The sequence below is a fragment of the Eucyclogobius newberryi genome, unplaced genomic scaffold (genome assembly GCF_026437365.1).
Source record: "Eucyclogobius newberryi isolate DKJ021-1_F unplaced genomic scaffold, fEucNew1.0.hap1 SCAF_22, whole genome shotgun sequence".
Classification (NCBI taxonomy): Eukaryota; Metazoa; Chordata; class Actinopteri; order Gobiiformes; family Gobiidae; genus Eucyclogobius; species Eucyclogobius newberryi.
Genome location: NW_027315857.1, coordinates 18,357,834 through 18,383,965, shown reverse-complemented (window position 1 = coordinate 18,383,965; position 26,132 = coordinate 18,357,834). Strand labels below are relative to the sequence as shown.

General features: G+C 40.8%; 2 protein-coding genes and 1 non-coding gene across 3 annotated transcripts; all 3 read left to right on the top strand.

Moving 5' to 3' along the window:
- The first annotated feature begins 2,430 nt into the window (after positions 1 to 2,430).
- On the top strand, positions 2,431 to 2,504 carry trnan-guu (transfer RNA asparagine (anticodon GUU)). Its single transcript has one exon. It is a non-coding gene; the product is annotated as a tRNA-Asn (tRNA).
- Positions 2,505 to 3,689: 1,185 nt separating this feature from the next.
- LOC140371504 (uncharacterized) lies at positions 3,690 to 12,824 on the top strand. The gene is made up of 8 exons (XM_072458677.1): positions 3,690 to 3,883; positions 3,959 to 4,062; positions 5,759 to 7,360; positions 8,196 to 8,429; positions 9,498 to 9,725; positions 10,217 to 10,271; positions 12,501 to 12,644; positions 12,730 to 12,824. The coding sequence occupies exons 1-8, from the start codon at positions 3,712 to 3,714 to the stop codon at positions 12,822 to 12,824; spliced, it is 2,634 nt and encodes an 877-aa protein (XP_072314778.1). The 5' UTR covers positions 3,690 to 3,711.
- Positions 12,825 to 13,860: 1,036 nt separating this feature from the next.
- On the top strand, positions 13,861 to 19,309 carry LOC140371503 (protein mono-ADP-ribosyltransferase PARP15-like). Its single transcript, XM_072458676.1, has 5 exons — positions 13,861 to 13,867; positions 14,552 to 15,202; positions 15,862 to 15,998; positions 17,134 to 17,314; positions 18,084 to 19,309. Exons 1-5 carry the CDS (start codon positions 13,861 to 13,863, stop codon positions 18,368 to 18,370), a joined length of 1,263 nt encoding a protein of 420 aa, XP_072314777.1. The 3' UTR covers positions 18,371 to 19,309.
- The last annotated feature ends 6,823 nt before the right edge of the window (positions 19,310 to 26,132 follow it).

Here is a 26,132-nt window from a genome sequence, read left to right as displayed (position 1 = left end):
TTTGACGCACACGTGGCAACGCCGATGACGACCACCGCGACGGCCAAAAGGATCTTCATCTTATCTGCGGTCGTCAGGAGCCTTCTGGTCGTCAGGAGCCTTCTGGTCGTCAGGAGCCTTCTGGTCGTCAGGAGTCTTCTGGTCGTCAGAAGCCTTCTGGTCGTCAGGAGCCTTCTGGTCGTCAGGAGTCTTCTGGTCGTCAGGAGCCTTCTGGTCGTCAGAAGCCTTCTGGTCGTCAGGAGTCTTCTGGTCGTCAGGAGTCTTCTGGTCGTCAGGAGCCTTCTGGTCGTCAGGAGTCTTCTGGTCGTCAGGAGCCTTCTGGTCGTCAGGAGTCTTCTGGTCGTCAGGAGCCTTCTGGTCGTCAGGAGCCTTCTGGTCGTCAGGAGCCTTCTGGTCGTCAGAAGCCTTCTGGTCGTCAGGAGCCTTCTGGTCGTCAGGAGTCTTCTGGTCGTCAGGAGCCTTCTGGTCGTCAGGAGCCTTCTGGTCGTCAGGAGCCTTCTGGTCGTCAGGAGCCTTCTGGTCGTCAGGAGCCTTCTGGTCGTCAGGAGCCTTCTGGTCGTCAGGAGCCTTCTGGTCGTCAGGAGTCTTCTGGTCGTCAGGAGCCTTCTGGTCGTCAGGAGTCTTCTGGTCGTCAGGAGCCTTCTGGTCGTCAGGAGTCTTCTGGTCGTCAGGAGTCTTCTGGTCGTCAGGAGCCTTCTGGTCGTCAGGAGCCTTCTGGTCGTCAGGAGCCTTCTGGTCGTCAGGAGCCTTCTGGTCGTCAGGAGCCTTCTGGTCGTCAGGAGCCTTCTGGTCGTCAGGAGTCTTCTGGTCGTCAGGAGCCTTCTGGTCGTCAGGAGCCTTCTGCAGTAGAAGCTCGTCCACTTGTGATGGTCCTCAGACGTCTGGACTCAGATTTATACTCTCCAAAAGACGAAGGATCAAGCATTTCTAGAAAACACAGTTCCCCAGCGACACTTGCTCTCCTCTGAATCTGTAATCTCACTTCTCATATTGGGCTCCGGGAAATGTTCATGTCGAGACCTGCCACGATGTCCTCAGAATGAAAAACCGTCTCATTGTCATTGCACAACTTCTACGTACAATTTAATGAATGAAGCGACAAAGTGCATGAAGATTCCCATTTTTCATGTAGAAATATATTGTTTATTTTTTACCATAAACTGTATTTAAGTTACAGCATAATAGTTTAGGCGTTATGGTAAGCTTTTAAGTTCTGAAAACACAAATCATGCATGTAAAAAAGAAGGGGAAATATGTCAAACGCCTGCATTTTTGCACCAGGTGTTCTCAACTTGTCTGAACTGAATTTGAATGACTATTTTTTTGTGCCCCAACTGGGGCACAAAAAAATACTTCATGCTGATTGGCTGAAGCGTCACAAGAGTCAGTTCAGACAAGTTGAGAACAACTGGTGCAAAAATGCAGGCGTTTGACATATTTCCCCTTCTTTTTTACATGCATGATTTGTGATTGGCCAAACTTTTGTGAATTTTAATGTTTATTACTTCTATATATTCTATAATCATTACTGTGCTGTAACATCTTTATTAACCAGAAAATACTTATATTTGTCCTCATAAGACACTTTCCAGGTAGAAATAAGGATATTAGTGTCACCAACGTGTAAAATAGAGGCTAGATAGATAGAGTATATACTAGAGTAAGAGAGTATTCACTTCTGAATACACCCCGACTATAGAGCCGCTGCTAACATTACTCTACTCATTGATAAATCTGTAAATATTTTTTTTAAATAATTGATTGTTTTATCAAAATGTACATATGGAAACAGTTCAGTTTAGTGCTATCCTCAAAACTGGCCCTTTAATTAATTTAATTAATTTAATTAATTTAATTAATTTAATTAATTTAATTAATTTAATTAATTTAATTGTATTTATTTATTTATTTTATTTATTTTATTTATTTTATTTATTTATTGGACTGGATTATCTATTTTTGGCTTGTACTATGTATTAATTTATTTTATAATATTTAAACAGTCGGGTCAAACTGTAATGCAAGACTGTTTGGTTTGATTGATAATTCAATAAAAAGCAAAACATACATTTCAGTAATTTTCTAAGAAACACAACACTGCCATCTACTGTCCAGGGAGGGATCAGCAGCAGGTCTGGGAAAGGGCTGAAGTGCAGAGGCCCAGTCATTTATGCTACAATCCCCACAACAAAAGGACCAATAACAAGTGTAAAGTATCAATACACTTTATCTCTTAATCTGAAAATATATGTTGATTTCCGTTTCCAGAGTTTACGGGAAAGATCTGATTGGACCGATGTGGAAACAAAGGTAAACAATTGAACACATGTGCCTCTTTTCCATTGTATATTAAATTAGAAAATGAATTTAACCTTTTTAAGTCCCTCTTTGTACATGGGACATAACACACTTAATCACTCGCCCTCGCATGTCTCTGTGGCGCAATTGGTTAGCGCGTTCGGCTGTTAACCGAAAGGTTGGTGGTTCAATCCCACCCAGGGACGGACAATTTTTTCTCAGTTTTTTACAGAAGTGTGTCAACAGTGGGTCCATTATTAATTTTAATGAGTGAAAATAATAAGATGCAAAGACCCCTAGTGGTAACAAGTGGTACAACATGAATGAATCAATGAATGGAAATAATTACTTTTATCATTCTGCAATTATTCCCGCGGATACGGAACATAGTGAGTGTGAGGCCGAGTACAGATGGACCAGAGAAGATGACACCATCAGAGGAGACAATACAGACTGACCACAATAAAAAAAACGTTTGATTTTCAATGTTTTCACTTAAAACTCTGGCAGGAATAGTACTAATCACTTCATATTACCACCAGAAAGACAGGACCAACAAAAAGTAGGATTGTAGCAATTAATTTAGGCTATGATATGTTATGACGCTGTTTTCTACGTAATTCTGACTATCTTACAGGCCTGTCAATCATCTGCAGGAGTAAATAGGGGGTAGAATAGGCCGAGGGTCAGAGCTGGCCTCATGTGGTCAGAGGAGCCGCTCCTGCCTCTGGTCTGCACAGCGTGGGTCAACATTTATTAGAACCGAATAAAGAACCCTGCAATACAATTTAATGTCATAAAACTGCAATTAAAAAAATCCAATAATTGATTTATGCTTCCTATTATTGACAACATTTTCAGTATTTTGAATATTGAATAGGCCCTCACTCCAGATGAACCCATGGATATATCTTTAGTATAAAATATGCTACATTTCCTGCATTACTAGAGAGTACTTTACTATAAGTAGTGTAAGTAGGACATCTAGTGGCTGGCAATGGTACTATAACAACGTGCTCATTAAGTTTGTCAAATCTAGCAATTTATTCAGGCAACAAATGTCTATTAATTTTGATAATTTTGAATTAATTTTGAATTATCTCTATTTCAGAGAACAGCGAACTCTGTTTAAGTTGGTGCCATTACGGCTCTCAGTCGGAGACATGAAAGAGGAAGTCACTAAGAGAACCTAAAAAGAAAAACAAACAAAAAAAATAATTTTGCTCTATAATAAAACCTCCACATTATGATTCAATTGTCTCACGATCCTTCTTTTATTGTTTTACGTAACCATCCGGGAAAACGTCACTTTATTTCCCGTAAACACGTACATAATATAAATAGACCTGAAAGTGAAAGTGTCCCGTCAGACCTCTCGAGACAAACAGAGAGAGAGCAGCAGCAAAAGGTCAAATGGATCCAAAATACCCGCTGTTTTTCGAGGTTGAAGAAATCCTCGAAGTTCAAGCGAGAAAGAAAATCGGCCGATATTTCAAGATCAGGCGCGACTCCGGCGGCGGCGACTGCGGAGAGATCCAGCAGGTCACGGAGAGACTTTACCGAGTGTGTTTCGAGCAGGAAGAAGGTGATGCCGCACTTTAACACCCTTTTTTTTTTTAATCAAACACGGTCTAATGGTGGGTTTTTAAATGTTTTGCAGATCAAGAAAGGGTTTTGACAAGGAAAACGCACTTAATTCCACTCCCGTCCGGACCTTTACACCTGACCGTGTCCAGAACGGAGCAAGAAGCAACAAGTTCACAGGTAACAGTGTCTTATAATGACACGCAATTATGTTTTATTCAACATTCAGTGTATTTATCACGAGACTTTTTGAATAATTTGATCAAACGTGTCAGCGCTTTTCATCTGATTACTTGGATTTATTACTTTTGGGTGCGTCCTCAGTTTTTTTTAATTTGACTGGGACTGCTTTGCTCCTTCATGAAATCAATAAAATAACACGAAGTAATAAGGATGTTTGCCTACTACTTAGTTTTAATCACAGAACACAGGATATAAACTGCAGTTCGGCCTCTTACTGCATTTATGAAGTGGCAGTTTGCATTTTAAAGGACATTTTTCAGAACATATCAGGATTCAGGATGTTGATTTTGCATAAAACATATCCTATAGTTCTATATTCACATTTAAATGAACACACCGCATCCACATGACTTCTTTCTCCAAACTTAGAGCTGATTTTGAAGTATGATGTTGTTAAAATGTCTACGTTTGTACTGGAATTGAGGTTGACTACGTGCTTGAATCACTATGAGAGGATTCCCAACTGGCAGGACGAGCTTGTATGTTAGTTTGTTTTATTATGTGGTGCCACAAGTGAAAAATGTACTGTAACGTGTAAGAATAAAGAATACAACTCGAACACATAGAGCATATTTATAAGCCTGTGTATGTTAAAGTGCAGTTAAAGTACAGTGTAAGAATACCAAAAGCTCATGTACATTATAATTATGACCTCTGGGCCCTAAGACCATTTATAATTGCAGTTTTTTGAGGGTAATATTTTATTGGACTGGGAATCACAGGGTCCTCACAAATCATGATTCGATACACGGCTCACAATACCATAATATCCCGACTCTGCCATAAATGCCTTAATCGTTGTATTGCACATGGTATTCTGCAATTTCTCACTATTTTTTAATCAAATACATGAAACAGTATTTCTTTGTTAAACCTGCACACGCTTCTTATGAAATGCACTCGTTTTAATCATCAAAACAGTGAATGTGTCAAATTTATCGCATCAATTCTCTAAACAAGCAACATAATTCTAGCTCTGTCACAAAATAATTTGCTTTAAAGCATGAACAAAGACTCATATTCTAATTGAAGTTAAATAAGTTGGATTCAGGCTTAGTAACTACTAAATTAAGGAGTTATTGTATTAATCAAGAAGTTACTAAGCCTGAATCGTTTTTAATAAACTATTTGTTCATTATGAATTAGGTCTTAGCTCATGCTTTATAAAATTGCCATTAAAAGTGTATTTTTATTTAGTTATTATATATTGTTACCATTCATTTTGAAAATAAACATTGAAATACACAATATAGAAACTGTTTCAACCAAACTGAGTATCACAATATTGGTATTTTGATATTTAAACCACCAATATTTCAAATGTTTGTCTCTATTTCAGATTTAAATATAGTATTTTATTGATTTTATTTGATTAGTTTCATAGTGACGTTCAGAGCAAGTCAACAACCTTGATTTATTTCTATTTAAATATCAAATGCAGCGAATATTTTCTCCATGACATTAGTCAGTCGTGGTAATCCCCGCGCATGCCTCAACGTTTTTATCACACGTTCCCCTCACTTCACGAGTTGTCACTTACTGGAAACAAACAAACACAATATTCCGGGTTATGTGGACGAACTGGTTTTCCATGACTCCCTCTGACTGTATGCGTGCTTCTTCTCTCTTACAGCAAACGCAGTCGCTGGTATCGCCAAAACCGAATGCCCCCAACGCCCCAAATGCCCCCAACGCCCCAAATGCCCCGAACGCCCTGAACGCCCCGAACGCCCCGAACGGCCTGGAGACGACTTTCCCCTTGGACGATTTCTTACTGAAATACATACACGACTGTACAAACGCCTTGAAACTCTTGCAGAAGCAGTTCGCGTGCGTCGGCTGCACCGCGGAGCTCGACTGTGATCGGGAGGTGGTCGTGGTGCGAGCCGACGCGGCCATGGGACTGGGCGGCGCCTTCAGCGGCGTCCCGGAAAACTGGGAAGTCCAAGTCGGCCGCGTTTGGCGTAGTTTTCACGAAAGCTACGTCTGCCACCACGAGGTCGACGCCGCGGTCATAGAAAGCATTTTGCAAGACGAGGATTTTGAAAGTGACAACGTGAAAGTGTACAGGGAATTTGGATACACTGTAGTTGTTGGAGAAGCGAGCGTCGTCAGTGAAAAAATACAAAATGTCAAGAAAAATGTGCAGACCAAAACAGAATTGTCAATAGATAAAGGGCAGTTTAGCTTGATCGAAGATGAATTCATAAGAAAGATGCGGACAAACTTGCCAAATGTCAAAACTGCAATGCGCAATGACGCCGTCGTCCTGGAAGGTCGTGTTGCTGAGGTGCAGTCGGGCTCGTCTCTGTGCGACGAGTTACTCAAGCGAATCCAACACAAGCGCGTGCAGTTCTCGCCCGAGCTGCGCCACTTCTTCACCTCCAGCGGCGCCATGGCCAAGTACCAAACCAGATTCAGGCAATGTCTAAGAAACCCCGTGTGTTTAGAGACGTCCGACGCCGACGTGGTCCTGTCGAGTTTGTCCACGGAGGCTGTCGACGAGGCGGCGGTCATTTTGGAACGAGATTTCAGCGTGGCCCGCGTGCGTTTGGATGGAAGCGCTGCGCTCCCGCCCGATGTGGATGGAATTAGGGAACTGATCGTGAACGGGAAAATTGACGCAAATGCCCGGGAATATCGACTTGATGTTAGTTTAGTCCAGGGACCAAATAGTACAGCCCAAGTCCAACTCGCCGGCTACAGCGACTCAGTGAGCAAGTTACAAAAGGATTTAGAAGACTATCTATCGAATGCTGTGACTGTAGAAGACACGCTAAACCTGTCGAGTGCGGAAGTGGTCGAACATTTTGATAAAATTCTGACTATAATCGCTCCGAAAGACAGTAGAGTGTCCATGAAGACGTCCTCAGTCCCTGGTCCGTGCGTGACGGTTTCAGGGCCAAGGCAACTAGTCCTGCAAACGGTATTGGAACTAACCAAAGAACTTGAAAGTTTGAATTCGGACACGTTGGTTCTTGAGGGGCCAGGGGCCAGCCAGTACTTTAACAAAGAGGGGAAAGCGAGTAAAGAATTGATCGAAAGTTCAAACCAGGTTTTCATACAAGAAATGAAAGAAGAGGAGGAACCTGCATATGCAGTGCCCACGAGTCTGCCAGTGTCAAGTCAGGCTGAAGCTGAAGAAGTGTACGCTCCGAGTAATGTCGCTGAAGTACAGGCTCCAGCCAGCGACATCAGCGTCCAGATCAAGATGGGATGTTTAGCCGACGAACAGGTGAGGAATGTGAAGAGACAAAGGGTATTTATGATTGTAGTTTATGAACAAAGCGCTCGACAGGAACAAAAAAAAAGATAAAGTTGAGACATTTACAGAACAAGACGGTGTAATCCAGGGGTGTCCGAACCTTTTTCACCGAGGGCCAGAAAAAAAACATTGAATTTGTCGAATGTATTTGACAGTTTCCATGAGCCTCACCACCTTTAATAAGACTTAGAACATTAATATTAGCTTGGTACAACATCAACATCTTAGAATGTCTCCATTTTTTTTAACTACTTTTTGCTGTTTGGACAAACTTAGTAGGAAGCCGGAGGACCAACAAAAAATTGGTCTGCATTTGGCCCCTGGGCCGTAGTTTTGACATGTCAGTTTTGACATGGTGTAATCCTTCATCCGCACTAAAATGGTCGATGGTAGAGAAACATTTCAAAGGACAATATTTTTGAAATCTGTACCTTTCAACTACAAACTAGCTTCTGAGTCTGAAAATTACGAAACGTCTCAATTTGTAAAAACATGGTCCAAACCTTTTGTTACAAGACTCTTAATAGTAGTTTGAGTGACTAATTTGGACAATAACAAAATATGATTTGTTTTGAATTATCATTAAGTCCTCAAAATGGCATCTATAACAGGAAAAGAGTTGCTGAAACTGACCTCGGACACTTGTATAACCGATTAGCTTCAACATGAATGGATTAGTGAACTTAAAGACTGCTGGAATCAAACATTTTACCCATCATGCACTGAAATACACAACTCTCAGGCCACCCGTGTTTGTTTGTCTTAAAGCTCTAAAGAAAGAGTGCAAATGTGTTGTGATTGACAGGTGAACGCTCTGCTCGTGCCGATGCTGAAGAAGAAACTGTCGTCCACTCGGGTCGGTAAAAGCCTGTCGAGGAAAGGAGGGCTGCCGATGAAGATGAGGTTCTCCATGCCGGTGAAGCGGTCGCTGAAACCCGGGGAAGTCGCTGAGGTGGCGGCTCCTCCCTCTTTGGGCTGCTCCAAGCTGTTCTTCATCGAGTGCCTGCCCTGGGACGGACTGGGCGGGGAGAGCCTGAAGGTACGGGTCCGACGGGGCCCGGCTTTTGTCAAGTTACACTGTAGTGATCGTTTGTAAAGGACACATGGAGTATTTGTCATTAGCGTCCGTTAGCTTAACTACTTTATCATTATTTAAATAGACGAAAACTGTAAAAATGTCAGTTGTCGCCTTAGTTTGACTGTTATGTAAGAAAAGTGAAATAGAATCAGCTTAGAAGTGTCTATTTTTAGAAAAAGACGCAATCTGAAGTGGGCAGTATTCAGTCACTTTTACTTGAGTCACTTTTTAAAGAATCTGTACTTCTTGGAGTAACTTTTTGACACCATATGTTTACTTTTACTTGAGCAACATTTTTATTGAAGTGCTCTTACTTGTGTGAACGTCTTAGTTTGCTTTCCCGCTGAGAGTAATTCGACATGTGACTAAAGCGTTTGCATTTCTTGCGCCGCTTCTTCAGATATGATTTAGCATTCTTCATTTTTGTGTCCGTCCTTTGAAAATACCAGATTGTGCGTTTAATTTAATACTTTGTCCTTCCAATTGCATCAACTTCAATTTATAAGTACGATGTTACGGCCAGACAGTTGCTCTTAAAGTTCCCCAAATACCGTTTTACTCTTAGTATTTTCTTGCCCCTCTACCGTATTCTCCGGACTATAAGTTGCACCTTTTTTCATAGTTTTGGCCGGGGTGCGACTTATACTTATATTTATACTTATATACTTATACTCTGAAACAACCTATCTGTGATATTATTTGTTATTTTCACACTTGCAACCGCATTTCATACTCCAGTGCGACTTATATATGTTTTTTCCTTCTCTATTATGCATTTTTTGAATGGTGCGACTTATACTCCGGTGCAACTTAATAGTCCAGATAATACGGTACTTTTATTAATTGTTTAGAAGTTACTTTACTCTTACTTGAGTACACTTTTTGGCTACTCTACCACCTCTGGCTGTAATCACCAAACACGTCAAAGATTACACTACAGTCAGTCAGTTAGCCTCATGCACCCTGCTGGTCTTGTACGTTACACATTTGTGAATGGAGTGATTTGTGAATGGAGTGGTTTGTTGCTAGGCGCTGCGCTCCGGCCTGCAGCGCTGCCTGGAGAAGTGCGTGGAGCAGGGCCACAGCTCGGTCGCCCTCCCGGTGGTCGGTCACGGGAAAGCGCTGCAGTATCCGCTCAAAGAGGCCGTCCTGCTGCTGACGGAGGAGCTCCAGCGGTTTGGAAGGACGGCCGCGGCGCCCTCTGCTGTCCGGACCATCCACGTCGTCGTTAAACCCGACGAGGACGCGGCTGAGGAGGTGAGGAACACTGAAGCAAATATAAGTACTTAGAATATATACAAACATGCTGATGACGTGTCGTGAATGTTGTTTTGACGATACACAACATTTTAACATTGTGTATATCATTTATAGGAAAATAATGCTACAAAAAGAGCTGATTGAAAATAAAAATGAAAAAGTTTATGCTCTTTACATTTTAAAATAAGGTTATATGTTGATATGTTCGCATTTTTATTGACAATTACACCTCAACCAACACCTTTAAAGACACGTTTATTATTATTGTTACTGAGGTGCTTCAAAAAATACTGATACATTCTTTTTTATATTGATTTTTGTCAATATTGCCCTGCCCTAACTTGTAATAGAAAGCATAAGTAAAAAATAATATCAGTAATATATATAGAAGTAAGTTTAGAAAAATTGAAAAATATTGATGCTTGGGATATTACAATGATTTGTATGCATTTGATTATTTGAATATCATTGATTATTGTTTCCCACAGATGTACAATGAGGTCCACAAACAGCTCACCCTGAACATGAACCAGGGACGACACGGTAAAGCAAATTTAAGACACTTTTATGTTCACAATTGTCCTGGTTTTATCCTGTTCTAGTCTGGATATGATTCTGGGTTTAGTCCCAAATGTGCACGCAGCCTTTAGTGACTCATTCAAAGGTGTTTTATTTTCAGTGTTTCAACAGTTTGCAAACCTTTTTGTGTGATGTGCCAGGGCTGCAATGATTAATTGAATAGTTGTGACCAGGCAACTATGAATAAAATAATCATAGATGTATTTTGATGATCATAACCATTATCTGGACCAAGAAAACACTCTTTATTAAATAACAAAAACAGTGACATTATTAAATCAAAATGTCAAAAAATAATAAAAAAAAATTTCTTCCAATAATGCACTTTATTGGCCAGAGCGCCACAAGCTGGCGAGAGGCCTATTAGTTCCGTAAGGCCGTGCGAAGCACGGCTGCGAAAGTGCGCGAAAGTGCGCTCGCCCACTTCCAAACACTCACTAACGCACTCCTCCACTCATGCACGCCCCGTGCATACTAATTAGTAGTAGAGAAATGGAACATTACCTCAAAAATGCGCACTAAACAAGCGCTTTACATGGGGATGATGACCGCGAAGCGAAGCGGTCGTCATCCCCATATAAAGCACTCGTTTGCACTAAGTAGCTCACGAATACGTTCCCCATCTCTTGCATGTTCCGTGCATATAAGCATGTAATGCAAAAATTGAACATTATTACTGTATAGAGGGCCAAAAACACAAAGTGGGCGGAGCCCACTCAAAATTAACAAGTACCCGTCAGTGACCAGGGACCCACACCATAGGTCCCTGGTCAGCGAGCGCTTTCCAAAAATGTATAGTTTATGATATTTGAAAAATGGGAAACATTGTTTTCGCATCGGAATATTATTCTTTCTTCTTTCTTTCTTCTCGGGACCAACCCCCCTATTTTTCACCCAGTGAACATTGACGAAAAGTCACAAATATTTGCACACCTCTAAAAATCGTGCCTCTCTACATTCTGGCTATCTCCCTTTTCTAAAATGTGTGCGTCTGCGCCCTGAAATGTACCAAAAATGCATTGAGAGATAGGAACGGACCAAAAAAAAATCTGATTGTAGAATCACGAAATTTGGTGCAGAGGTAGATGGTGACAAGAGAAGTAAAAAATATTATTTCGGCAACTAAATGTCGGCCATATTGGTTCAAAAATGGCTAAGCATGACTCGGGAGTGTTTCCAAATGTCGTACTTTTACGCCCTAAAGAGCTGAAATTTGGTGAAAATGGTGCTGAGGAGTGGGACATCAAAAGTTATTCAAATCACTTTGAATGTCACGGTCTCTGAGCGGCGAAGCCGCAAACTGTAGCTAGAATTTCAGAAATTTCCCAAATTTAAAATTTGCTGCCATTTGCGCAGATAAAGTCCAAATTGTGTGAAATTAGAATCTGCGACAGCGCCCCCTACAGATTTTATATGGAAGATAGAATGTTTAGTTTTGCGAAATTTTACGAAATTTGACGCAAAATTCCATTTTGGCATCCCAATCAAAAAAGTCAATGAGACCCATGTCATAATTGTTACGGCTTTGCCGTAGTGATGACAGAAACGCGCAATGTTATTCCAAAGGGGAAATTGCTAGATTCTGCCAAGAATTCAAAATAAAATTGCTTTTTGATGGTAAAAAAAGGGGAGAAGATGTGACAGCGTCACGGATTCAGCAGTCGGTGTAATAAAAGGACAATTGGGGCGCGTTAGCGCCCCTGTCTCTTGCGGCGTGGCGGCGGCGGCGTGGTGAGGGCCGATCATTGCCGCTTGCGGCTATATTTATTCTTATTCTTATTTACTTCCTACGTTACTATTATTTACTGATTATTATTCAGTTACAATACAATGTATCACCCTTTATTTGGTGGATAATGTATTTAAAAAGTCTCAAAGTACAATAGATGTAATTGTTTAATTGTAGTCGACTAATCTCAAAAATAATAGCTGAATAACTGACTGTTAAAATATTTGACCACCCTACAGTGTACATGTTTAAATTGATCAGACATAACTTAAAGGACACAAAATTGCAATATATTTTCTTTCTCAAGATACAAATTTGTCCATGTTAATTTAAAAGTCTTGCATCCTTTTCAACCAAAGCCAGTTGTTTTGTTATTTAGCAATAAAAGAAAAGTCTGAGACTAAAAATGTAATAAAAAGTCTTGCTGAAAATTGTATTGCCCTAAATGTCTGGTGTGTTCATAGCGGTCTTCGGGTCGGTCAGCAGTGAACTGGACGACCTGAGCATATCGGTGGGAAACGGGATTCAGCTGGAACTCGTCTTTGGAGACATCACAAAGGAGACCACGGACGCTGTGGTCAACTCCACCAACTTTATCAACCTCAACAGTGAGACACAGATCAGATTTATAATGACACTAATACATCATTAGATATTACTTGTTGCTAATTTCATGTTCTTATTCTTCTGAAGCTGGAGTGTGCAAAGCAATCTTGGCTGTAGCCGGACCAGAAGTGGAAGCTGAAGTCAAATCAGGTAAAATAAAAAAAAAAATGCAAATAATTTGATGTATTAATTTTATCCAAACTGTTTTTTAGCTTTAATATAAGGGGCATATTCTGCAAAATCAACTTTAATGAGTCATCATTAGTTTACAGGAAGTGTCGTTGTATCCTTAGGTAAAACACAGCGCTTTGAGTGACAAAGGTGGAAAAGAGCTACACTAATACAAATACAAATAATAAAATAATAATAATAATAAACATTTGCAGGACGACACTGGATTGACTCAAACGTGCATGAATCAATAAAAACACATCTTTGAGTAAGATAATGATGAGGAAACATCGTTGTAACAAGGTTAAAAGCGGATTCTATTGATTTTTCATGTCCCCTTTAACAATGTTTTGTAAATATCTTGCTTATTTCTCTAGCTCTGCCGTTTTCAGCGAAATCGAGGGAGGAGGTTGTGTTTGTGACGCAGCCCGGACAGTTTCCCTGTCAGGGCTTGTTACACGTCTCTGGACTCGGCGACGCGGGCGTCGTCCAACAGTTAATGGACAGCATCGTAGAATACTGTGAGGCTTATGAATGGACGTCTGTGGCTTTGCCTGCAATCTGCGCCGGTAAATATGTGTTTTTTATTGATGAAAAGAAGGATTTAACTCTAGATTTAGCAGGGAATGATCAGACAATATCAAAGCATTGTCTCTCCCAGATTTAACTACTGTTTTGGGCTTATTTACTCAAAAACAGGAGACGTTTACATTCAGATTTGAGGAGTGACATTTGACGTTAAATAAACTCTACATTATGTTGTCAGGAGCCGGTGGTCTGTCTGCTGGAGATGTGGCCGGTGCGATGCTTCGGGGGCTGCAAGAGACTCTGTCCCTGCCTTCGCTTTCTCTGGTCAGAGTACGAGTCGTTCTCAACAAAATAAACGTCTTCTTGGCCTTTAAAGAGGAAGCGACTCAGATGTTTTCTCCTGCCGTCATACAAAGAGGTAAACGGAATACTGCTCTAATACTTGTACTATGGGGAACACAAGTCACAATTGTATCAATCAAATGAAACATACATCAGACTATAGTCATTGGTAAACACATGAATGGTTTGTAGAACAAGAGCTGAAATTTCCTACAAAAATATGTATCTAAATCGAATTAATATGCTAATATGTTTCATATTTTATCCATATTTATATCTTGAGCTAAACACACTTTAGTAAAAACATTTGTCCGACATATGATTCACTTTTTAAACTTTTTGATGATCTGTCTGAACATTTACACGGTCCCATCAGTCATTCCTAACCTTTAAATGAATAAGTCATATTTATTTAGCGTTTCACACACATTGCTGACACTAGAGTAGCATAAATCCTTATATGACTCAGTCATTTACTCCAAATGGCGCTGCATTTTCCTGACAACGGGCTTCAAGCATCACCACATCGATAAAGCTGCCTCGGATCGGCCGTTTACTGTGTCCAGAAAGTAGCTGCTGTTCACACTGTTTTCACACTGTTTTCACACTGTTTCCACACTGTTTCCACACTGTTTTCACACTGTTTCCACACTGTTTCCACACTGTTTCCACACTGTTTTCACACCGTTTTCATACAGAAAGCTCTCTAACATCAGCCTAAATAATGGCACTGTCTTAATCTTAGCAGATCTTTCTATCAATATTGTTATTTTCTATCAGTAGCCCTATATTATTGCCCAAGATTTCAAATTGCAAAGGCCACTATATTGTTAATCTACCAAATAATTGTATTCAAACCTTTTTGCAGTGGCCAATGGTCCAGCTCCTCTTCCTGTGCCCGAGCAAGCTCCTCCTCCTCCTGTGCCTGTGTCAGCTCCTCCTCCTCTTCCTCCTGCCATCACTGACCCACCCACGCCTCCTACGAGCTCCTCCAATCAGAACTCTATTTTCAAAGTCACTGGTCTCTCTCAAACCAACATCTCCAACGCGATGACACAGATGAAAGTAGTTTACCAAGGACAAATCTCCTCCCAAATATTCAGAAAAGCAGAACTAGACGCTTTAACGGCTGAAGATTTATCCACGTTGAAAGCCCAAATCGACTTGTTGGGTTTACAAGTACAGTACGGGGAAGACGACTGGACTGTGAGCGGTCTGACCGTCAACATGAACCAAGTGATGCTTTTGTTGCAAAGCGCCGTATACGGGACGCTGACCAGAGAGATGAAGACGAGGGATGAGGAAGAACTGTACAGACGAGTGATGTGGTGCGTTCGAGGACCTGATGGAACGTGGGAACGGCTGCCCAAAGAGGCTAATTACCAGCTGGAGATGGAGGAGATCGAGGATGGGATTCTGGACGCACAGGGGACGGAGTGGAAGGTTAATCTGCAAAATATGGAGGTGACCAACAATTTGTCATTTGCAAAAGCCCTGAAAAGACTGGAAAATCTGCCAGGTGAGTCCAAACTGAAACATTCTAAACTCAGGAATGGAGGTGAATTTCATTGTTAAAACTGGGATTAGCCTCAGAATATCGCAATGTATGAAATATTCAGGTGGTTTTGGCAAATGAAAACCACTCAGACACATGTGAGTGGTATCAGAGCCTGGTTTGAAGACATTTACTATTGGATTTTACTGTATTTATTTATTTTATGGGAGATTGTGACGCACACTTCATTTCTGACAAAGGAAAATCTTGATTTTTAGGTTTTACTGGGCAAATACCGGAGCCCACAATAGTTTTTCATTTTATCTTCTATCATTTTTTACACTTCTTCCTACTCCTTTTAGAGCACAAATGCACTACTGCAGCACAATGTAAAGGATACTCAAATAAAACAAATAAATCAATCTACACATATGACAAATTATGCTTTTTATACAATTTCCAGGCTAGAAAAGAGTTAATTTTAATCCTTTGTAATAGAAAAGAAAACTAACTGACATTTATACCCTGGAAATTCAATAAAAGGTGGTTTATTTTGTGTGACAAAGACTTCACTTTGTCTCCATTCGGTAACTTTGAACACTCTGATGACGGAGCATTTAAAAGGGTCTAGGGACTTGTTCATAACCTTAAATAAACTAGGCTATACGTTGCTGTGTCTGCAGACTTCATCTTCCCTCTGTACTGGGACGACATGGCGCCCGATGAAACGCTCAAAGTCGTCCAGTTGTCGCCGTTGTGTGCAGAGTACCAGAAAGTGAAGCAGGGATTTCAGCTGACCTGCCCCAAAACTGTGCTTAAGGTGGGCACTGTGAAATGACACTCCTGTAGTGACCGATAGACACGAACATTAAAATCCTGTTTGCAATTTAAGTCAAATGATACGGTTGTTTTAAATGTAAATAATAGTTGACATCACACTACATCTCCATCCAAACTTTATGCATAATTTACACAAAAGAAACAACCTTTTCATCCTCTAAACAATAATTCAACAACATTGAGTTGCTCTTATATATTTTTATTTGTCAAATTATTTAAAAAAAAGGTTTTAGACCATTGGTTGCAAGCTAATTTGCTAGTTTGATGCCATAAATTACAATGATACACAAAAAATATATATATTCTGTATATATACATATATTCTGTGGTGAAATTTTTTTTTTGTGCAAAATGTTAAATAACATTTAACATTTTACAAAAGATTATTTTTTAACGTGATGTTAATTATTCAGCAAGTAGTCACATTAAGCCCGTATTTATAATGTAGAGTGCACTGAAGCAGCATGTTAGCTTAGTATTGCTCCGTCTCTGCTCAGGTGCCCAGGCAAAAGTGAGATCACGAGATCACCTTAAAACACAGCGTTAAAGCAATACTTTAGAGTAAAAGTACCTCAGTTCCGTTGCAATGCAGTCCAGGGAATGTAAGCTCTGAAGACAGTCTGGACAAATGAATAATGTCTCTGAGGAGACCGCTGCTGCTGCTGAAACAGTAGCCATGTGGTTCGCAGCTGATTGGTGGAAAAATATAAACAATGCGCTGGCTAGAAAAAGGTGACGCGCCTGAGGAGCACTGGAAAACTAAACATTTTTAACAGCTTAATGTATACGTTTAAGACAACCAATAGTGTTATCTGAAGCACACAGGGGCTTATTCATAACTTCAACTAGCACATTCTGCAAAAAAACGAAAATCACACATTTGAAAAAAAAAATCTTATTTTCGTTTTATCTCTGTTTGGTCCGGGCCGACTTGTGGCGGTTTTTCCCGTGGTCGATCACATATATTTATCTCAACTTCATTTTAGTTCAATGATCTGTCATAGGCATTTTAAGTTATAACCTGAAATCTGTTATCAGATGAAAACAGTCAATTCGTCCCCAAAATATCTCCCCATTACATTTTGCATTTAGTCTTAGAATCTTTGTTTTGTCAGATTGAGCGCGTGCAGAACATTCACCTGCGCAGGAGTTATGAGGCTCAGCTGAAGCACATCTCGGATAAAAACAAACTGACCGGAGGCGCCAATGAGAAACTGCTTTGTCACGGGACGACCCAGCAAAACGCCAAGTCCATCATGAGCACAGGGTTCGACAGACGCTTCTCGGGACAAAACGGTAACAATATCATACAAGAATTGACCATAAACCTTTTACTGTCAAAGTAAGAGTCAATTACAATCTGTACAATCATAGACACAGCCTGCAACTATGGTTCATGTTTAGATTCTGCTTAAAAACTGGTCAAGCTTTTCAAATTTGCATTCACACTTTTGTCATTCATTTCTGAGCGGTTTCACAATTCACAATATCCACTGTTAACACTATCAATTTAAATAAACATATATATACAAACATATATATATATATATATATATATATATATATATATATATATATATATATATGTACTTGCATTATTACTGTATTTTTCGTATTACATCGTTTTGGCCGGGGTGCGACTTATACTCCAGATAATACGGTAATAATGCAGGTATATATAAATATATGTTTTAATTGATGGACTTATCATCTTATGATACAAAAATACGGTGATATACACCACTAGAATCCTCATTTTTGGAGCTCTGTATCGAACATAATAAATATTACTAGAAGATTTTCAAGTGCATCTTTTGAGCAGTTTTAAATTAGTGCTGACCTTTGGGAAACAAAGTAAATCCTCAAAAAATATGGCAAAAAAATTGGCGTCCATTTAATAAAGGACTTGAATAACTGCATTTCTCTGCCTCCCGTTTGCTCGTGTTTGTGAAAAGGCAAGTCTTGGTCATTTTAGTTTGAACTCCACCTTCTGTCTGATCTTCTGTCGCCGTTCTGTCTTTTACACTGTAATAAATACGTTTTTGTCCTCCATTTCCTGTTACAGCCACTTGCTATGGTCAAGGCTCCTACTTCGCCCTGAACTCCAGTTACTCCGCGCACACCCTGTACTCCAAGCCGGCTGCAGACGGGACCCAGCTGATGTTCCTGGCCCGGGTCCTGACCGGTCGCCATGCTCTGGGGACGAGGGACATGAGAGTCCCTCCGCCGCTCGACCCCCTCAACCCGGACGAGCGCTTCGACAGTACGGTGGACAACGTGACCCAGCCCTCCATGTTTGTGGTGTTTCATGACAACCAGGCCTATCCGGACTACCTCGTCTCCTTCAGATGAACGTGCAGGGAAAATACTCTTTATTATATTATATCTCGTGGCAATATTCAGGCGTTATTTCTGCCATCGATCAAAAGTATGGCCGGATGTGCCTGTAATGTGGTGAAATTACACACATTATCATCACTTTATGCCATCATTGTAAAGATGTTTTATTATTATGCTACTATTTTGCAGCCTTTTGAAATATTTCTATTAAAGACAATATATATTCATAGTTAAATTTCGCAAATCTCCTAAAAATAAGTGTTTTGTCCATTTTTCCATAGACATCGCGCCTCTATTCATGGGTTTCAGCTTCCTGTAAGATGCACCATTTTGAGGACATGAGGAAGATGTTTGTTTACATTTTAAATCGCCATGGCAACAGTCATCATTCCTCAATTTAATTTGAATCATTCTGAGGCCAATGGATACAGGAAATACTCACCCAACCTCACTGTTGCTGCTGTATATTTATCAATGTGACGAAACGTATAAAGATTGATATTAATATGTATTTAATTTCTTGGATAACTTGTAACGATGGTGGTGGTAAAATGGCCGCAGTCGCAGAATCACTGCCACATCTCTGTCAGTCTGCCTCAGGACAAAGCTTTGCTCTGTTTGTGTGGAAAAGTGACTGAAAATGCAACGTCACTTTGAGCGTCTGAAAAGCACAACCACAAAACACACGTGTCGATGTCTGTTCTCTCTTGTTTCTTCATCAGCATTTTTACTCACAAGTGGCACTTTTTAGCACGTGGGGCCCCGTTTTTCTGCTGTAATAAATGAATTTGACCCTGTGAACATGAATTGCACTTTAAAAACTTTAATAAATTCACTTCTACTAAAAGAGAGAAAGGGCTTTATTTTTTAATTCAGTTTTGATATTTGCATTTGTTTGAAAATGGACCAATTTGACAGAATTTGGACTAAATGGGACGTTTTTTTGAGGTTTCAAGTGCCTTGATTTTCTCTCTTTTTCTTGCTTTATTATTTGCTGTCTTCTTTTTTCATTGTGTTTGTTTATATGTTGTTAAATTATACATAAAAAAACAGCCATGCACAAAAATCTTATTGCACAAAATAAAAGGCTGTAACTACTGATTCTATTGGCAAAAATGTGACTATTTAAATAAAGATTACATTTTTAAATCAAGCTATTTTATTTATTTAGATCAGAGATTTTTCAGCCATGTTTTTTGTGTTAAAACATTGCATTGACGCTCATTTACAGAGGCTGAAAACACGGCCCGCGCGCTTGTGCTGCGCTTGTGCCCACCTGTAGTATCTGAAGCGGGGCAGCATGGCGCCCGGACCCTCCATCCTCAGGTAAATGCCCTCCAGGTTAAAGGTGAACGGGTTTGTGAACTGCACCGTGGCCAACATGTCCTCGTTCACTTTGGCCACACCGGAAACCTGCACGAAGAGTCAGAAAAGGTGCATTTCCATTGAACCAGGAACTTTCTTCAGTGAAAAGGTGCAACATGAAGCAACAAATATGATTAAAACATATAAAAAAGTAAAATAAATGTTTAAATAAGATAAAAAAAATTAACTAAATACTTTGATACAACAGCGGAAATGCCTTAGCGTGTTTAACAGGAGTTAGTTTTACAGTAATAGCTTGTGTTTACTTATTTACATATTGTCAAGAAATTACACATAAATCAATGCTATTACTTAACAGTCAGAGAACATAATTCAACTTAGAATATTAAACGGCACAGAAACGTCAGTCTTTTGTGTGGCTTGCAAGGGAGAGGAAGGCTTAGCCGAGTCAAGATGTTGTAAGCAACCTGAACGACTTTCCAAAATCACTCTCAGCGTTCCTCCCTCTTACAAGTCATTTTATTAAAATCACACATTAAAAAGGCGGGTCACATTTCTCATTGGTCAGCTTCACATCAAGGCACTTGTCTTTTACGACTCTTTGGTTTTTATCTTTAGAGATAAAAACCTTGGTGAATGTTCTACCCATCTGGTCCCCAGGATGGGAGGAACATTCCTCACGGCTGCTTCTACAACATCTTCACAAATGTTATTAGAAATACATGCCTTTCCCTCCCCTCAGGCTAATGATGCAGATAACTTTTAACACACAAATATAATCATATATTTACATTTTATCACACAAATTTTTGAAAGTCATCGTCAAACAGCAAATCACTTAAAACACAGAATAGTACTAATCACTTCATATTACCACCTAGAAAGACAAGACCCACAAACAGTAGGATTCTAGAAATTAATTTAAGCTATGTTTTGTTATGAGGCCGTTTTCTATATAATTCTGACAATCTTACAGGCCTGTCAATCATCTGCAGGAGTAAATCGGGGGTAGAATAGGCAGAGGGTCAGAGCTGGCCTCATGTGGTCAGAGGAGCCGCTCCTGCCTCTGGTCTGTACAGCGTGGGTCAACATTTATTAGAACCCATCACTCCAGATGAACCCATGGATATATCTTTAGTATAAAATATGCTACATTTCCTGCATTACTATAAGAGAGTACTTTACTATAAGTAGTGTAAGTAGGACATCTAGTGGCTGGCAATGGTACTATAACAACGTGCTCATTAAGTTTGTCAAATCTAGCAATTTATTCAGGCAACAAATGTCTATTAATTTCACTCTATAATAAAACCCCTACATTATGATTCAATTGTCTCACGATCACTCTTTTTTTTTACTTAACCACCCGGGAAAACTTCACTTTATTTCCTGTAAAAACGTACATATTATAAATAGACCTGATAGTGAAAGCGTCATCAGACCTCCCGAGACCAACAAAGAGAGAACAACAGCAAGTGTCAAATGGATCCAAAATACCCGCTGTTTTTGTGACTGAAAAAAAAACTCAAGCGAAAGTTCAAGCGAAAAAGAAAATATATTTTCAGGATCAGGCGCGACTCCGGCGGCGGCGACTGCGGAGAGATCCAGCAGGTCACAGAGACTTTACAGAATGTTTCCAGCTGCAGGTGAGGCCGCACTTTTACTCACTTTTTAACTAAACGGGCCTAATTGTTGGTTTGAAACATTTGGTTATTGTAACGGGTGAAATCGATAAAACAACACGACTAAACTAATAAGGATGTTTGCCTACTACATGGTTATAAGCACAGAACACAGGCTTTAAACTGCAGGTAGGCCTATTATTGTTATTATTATCATTATTATTATTACACATACGTAAAAAGTAATATAAGTAATACATATAGAAGTAAGTTTGGGATTTCACTCAGCCATTTAGAATATGATTTGTGTACATTTGATTCAGTGATTATTGTTTCCCACAGATGTACAATGAGGTCCACAAACAGCTCACCCTGAACATGAATCAGGGAGGAAATAAAACACTTTTATTTTCACAATTCTCCTGGTTTGATTAGTGCAGAAGTCCTGATATGATTCTGGTTTAGTCCCTTAATGTGCACGCAGCCTTTAGCGACTCATGCAAATCTGTTTCATTTACATAGGCAAGGCAGGTTTATTTGTAGAGCACCTTTCATACACAAGGCAATTCAAAGTGCTTCACACAGCAGGAAAAATGCATTAAAATCACTAAGAAATTACAGAAATCACAAAACTGTTTAAGACATGAAAGAGAAGAGTGCAGAGAAAATCCTTTCAGTCATATGCACAGCTAAACAAAACTGTTTTAACTTAGATTTGAACATTGTCAGAGTAGAACCGGTCTCTCATCTTCAGAAAGACTGTTCTGGATTTTAGCTGCATAAAACTGAAACACAGATTCCAGGTTCATATGGCACTAATTGTTAGTGCCATATGAACCTATTTGATTTTGGCAATGTTTTTTAGATGGTAAAAAGCTGCTGATGTTATAGATTTGATGTGGCTGTTAAAGTTCAAGTCTGAGTCCGTTATTACCCCTAGATTTTTAACTTGGTTTGTAGGTTTTAGAGCGAGACTCTGGAGGTGACCGCTAACACTTTCTCTTTGTTTATGTGGGTCAAAGACGATTATTTCAGTCTTGTCTGAGTTCAGCTGGAAAAGTTGTTTTGCATCCACAAACTGATCTGTATCTATGTAAAACTGTTAGGTTTGGGCACTTTTCCTCCCTATTTGTTATAATAATATTTTGTCTGTTCAGTTTTTGTCTAATGATCTGTTTAGTTTTTTTCATTAGATTGGCTCCCGGCCGCGGGTGCGCGCCCTGGAGCCTTTAAATGGAGACCGGATGGGCTCATCTCGCTCTCAGCTCGGCTCCGCCCATCCCGCTACGGTCCCGCTAGTAGACGCACTCGGCTCGCCTGCTCCCAGCTGGCTCTCACTAGCAGTAGCACTAGCCTGTTTTGTTTGGCCTGGTGGGACCGGTAGTCCCATTTTCGCTTGCGTTTGGGGCTAGATAGGGGTTTGGTGTGTCCTTATTTTTGTGCTCTAGTTAGAGGTGTCGGCACCGGCTTCGACGGCCCTATACGGGGCTGGCCCGGTGTCGCTCCTATTTTTTCTGTTTGGCTGGCCCACCAGGTCCATCTTTCTTTTTATAACTTTGGGGTGATTTTTAGGGCACGGGGGTTCGGGAGTTAGCATTTATTTTGGGTGAAAAACCTAATAAACATGTTGAAACTTGACTTCGTCTCCGTGTCCGTAATATGTTAAACCTCCCTTCGGGGTCATAACATATTTATGGGGGCTCGTCTAAAAAATTTAAAGCCCTAGAACGTAGGGTTTTTTTTGGTGCCCGTAAATTCCCATTTGGTATTTTTGAAGGTAATTTTTGTGGATCATGTCATATTTTTGACATAATTGGGCATTTGTTTTGTGGTAGCTTTGCTGTGTTTAAGAGCGTCCTTAGTGATATTTTTGAGTTGTGTGCGGGTTGAGTAGGTTTTCGGCTGTAAGTTATTTGTGTGGTGGTTTTCGTTGTGCAGTTGCCTTCGTCTTTGCGGTAGACTAAGATTCTGGGTCAAACATGGAGTTTGTTAACGCACCCACTTTAGAAGCTTTTTACAGTTGTACGAGCACTATAAAGTCCTTGTCACTAAGCAAGCAAAAAAGGCGGTGATAAAAGGAATTATTATCCGCATTAGGTGAGCGGGGAGTGTTGCTTTCGGCAGGTTGGCCTAAAAGTCCACGTTTGTCCTCGCCTGGGGCGCCAGATGAGGCGGTTCGTTTGAAGGAGCTAGAACTCGAGTTAGGACGGCTTTCTTTGAGAGAAAAGGAGGTGCAGTTGGAGCAGAGGAGATTGGAAACGCAAACAGAAATCAGACTTCGCGAGTTGGACTTTGAGCATCGCTCTTGGGAACCCAGAGCAACGGAGTTTGATGTGAGTAAAAATATTCGTTTGGTTCCCAAATTTAATGAGAAGGATGTGGATAAATATTTCACAATTTTTGAAAGGGTGGCTGAAACGTTAAAATGGCCAAAAGAAATGTGGACATTATTGTTGCAGTGCACATTAAGTGGGAAGGCGCAAGAGGCCTATGCGGCGCTCTCCGCGGAAGATAGCTTAGATTTTAATGAAGTTAAATCTGCTATCCTTAGGGCTTACGAACTTGTGCCAGAAGCTTACAGACAGAAGTTTCGTAGTTTGAGGAAGAACTACAGTCAGACTTATGTGGATTTCATTCGGGAAAAGGAGATCTTGTTTGATAGGTGGTGTTCTTCCCAAAAGATCAGTGATTTTAACCATCTTAAACATTTAATTTTACTCGAGGATTTTAAAAATCTTCCTGAGAAAGTTGCCGTTTATTTAAACGAAAATAAAGTCACTGATGTGTTTAAGGCCGCGGTGTTAGCGGAGGAATGTGCGCTCACACACAAAGCAGCGTTTGTGGAGCGTCCTTTGAGTTTTGGAAAGTTTGACAAAAGTAATGCATCTCAAAATGTTTCTGCGACTTCAGAACCTGGTGCGAGCGCTACGTCCAACGGGGAGGTTAAATCTGCAGTGTCCACAGCTAAAGAGGACGTAATGTGTTTTTATTGTAGAAAGAAAGGACATATTATTTCTGGTTGCCCAGTGTTGAAAAATAAAAATGCGAAACCTGTGGCTTTAATTAAATCTATCGGTGCGAACCAAGCACACGAGTCGGAGAAAAGTTGTGGTTATGCAGACTTTAAGCCATTTGTTATGGACGGGTCAGTGTCCATCTCTGTTCACGGTGAGAAAGTCCCTGTGAAGACATTGCGTGATACTGCTGCCGCGCAATCATTTATCCTGGAAGGAGTTTTACCGCTGTCTGACAGCACCGCTGTTGGCTCTGACGTTCCTGTGCGCGGTTTTAATATGCAGGACATCAGTGTTCCTTTGCACAAGATTTTGGTCAACTCTGATTTGTGGTCCGGGGACGCGGTAGTTGGAGTGCGTCCCGAGTTTCCAATAGAGGGGGTTTCTATCATCATGGGGAACGATTTAGCTGGAGGCAAAGTCTTAGTTACACCCGACGTTACACCTATCTCTATTGTGAGCACGCGCCCCGATAAACTGGCCCGTGAGTATCCTGAAGTTTTCACGTCCTGTGCTGTTACACCTGCAGCGGCGAAACGCCAGATTGAACAGGACAGGGATGAAATGGTTTTGAGTGACAGTTTTTTGGGTGTTCCGAATATTGTCTCTGACCAGGATCGCAGTGAGCCTAAGGTAACGTTTGTGGGTGTTAAACCTGATTTGAGTACTCTATCTGTGTCCAGGGAAAAGCTGATAGCTGATCAGAAATGTGATCGATCCTTGGCACGTTTGTTTGAAGTAGCTGTGACCAGTGACGAGGCTGAAGCGATGTCCACTGGTTGTTTTATGAATGACGGGTTATTGATGCGTAAGTGGACGCCTTTAAATGTCTCCTAGTGAAGAGTGGAATGTGGGCACGCAAATTGTACTCCCGGCACTCTATCGTTCAGAGATACTAAAGGTGGCTCATGATAATCCGCTATCCGGTCATCTTGGTGTGAGGAAATCATACGAGCGCATTTTGCGTCATTTTTTTTTGGCCCGGTTTGAAAGCGCATGTTGCGCGCTACTGTAGATCTGAGTCGTCTGCATAATTGTGATAGGACACATTTTCACTCTGTATCAACTGACCCAACGGCAGAGGTTGAACAGAAGGGGTCCCAGGACTGACCCTTGGGGCACCCCACAGGTTAGGGGCATGTGGTCTGAGACACAGTTACCAATTTCAACAAAGTACTTCCTGTAGTCCAGATAGGACCTTAAAGGAATAGTAGAGGATTTTTGCTGATTTGAAAACTCAAGCGACTGTTAGTCCCTTTTTTGAAAATGCACATGCGCAGTGTGCCGCACACTCACCCCCCTACCCTCCTGTTCTTTCCGAGAGGCCGCCTACAATCAAGCCTCGTGCTCTGCTGCTGCACGTGAGTTAGTTTATTAGCGACAGACGGATCGCATCGCATCTCCTGTCTGCGCAGATATCCGTCTCTTCTGCGCTCGAACACAGTCTTTCCCTGTCATCCCTCGGCCTTTTTTGTACTGTACACTGAAGGAACTCGCTGCTCACTTCGTTAAACACACACCGACATATCAACCACGCATGCGCAGCCAGGGAAACCTGCTGCTATGCGGGGAACGAGGCTGCAGGTGTGCAGTAGGACGCAGGGAACGATTGACATGTGGGAGAACTACTCGGCTGTCCACGCCATGAGGAAATGAGACTCAGATTTGGCGCCAAAAATCCTTTATTATTCCTATAAACCAATTTAGGGCAGTGCCATTGATGCCCACCCAGTCCTCTAGTCTCTGTAAGAGGATCCCATGATCGACAGTGTCAAAAGCAGCACTCAGATCTAACAGAATTAAGACTGAGGC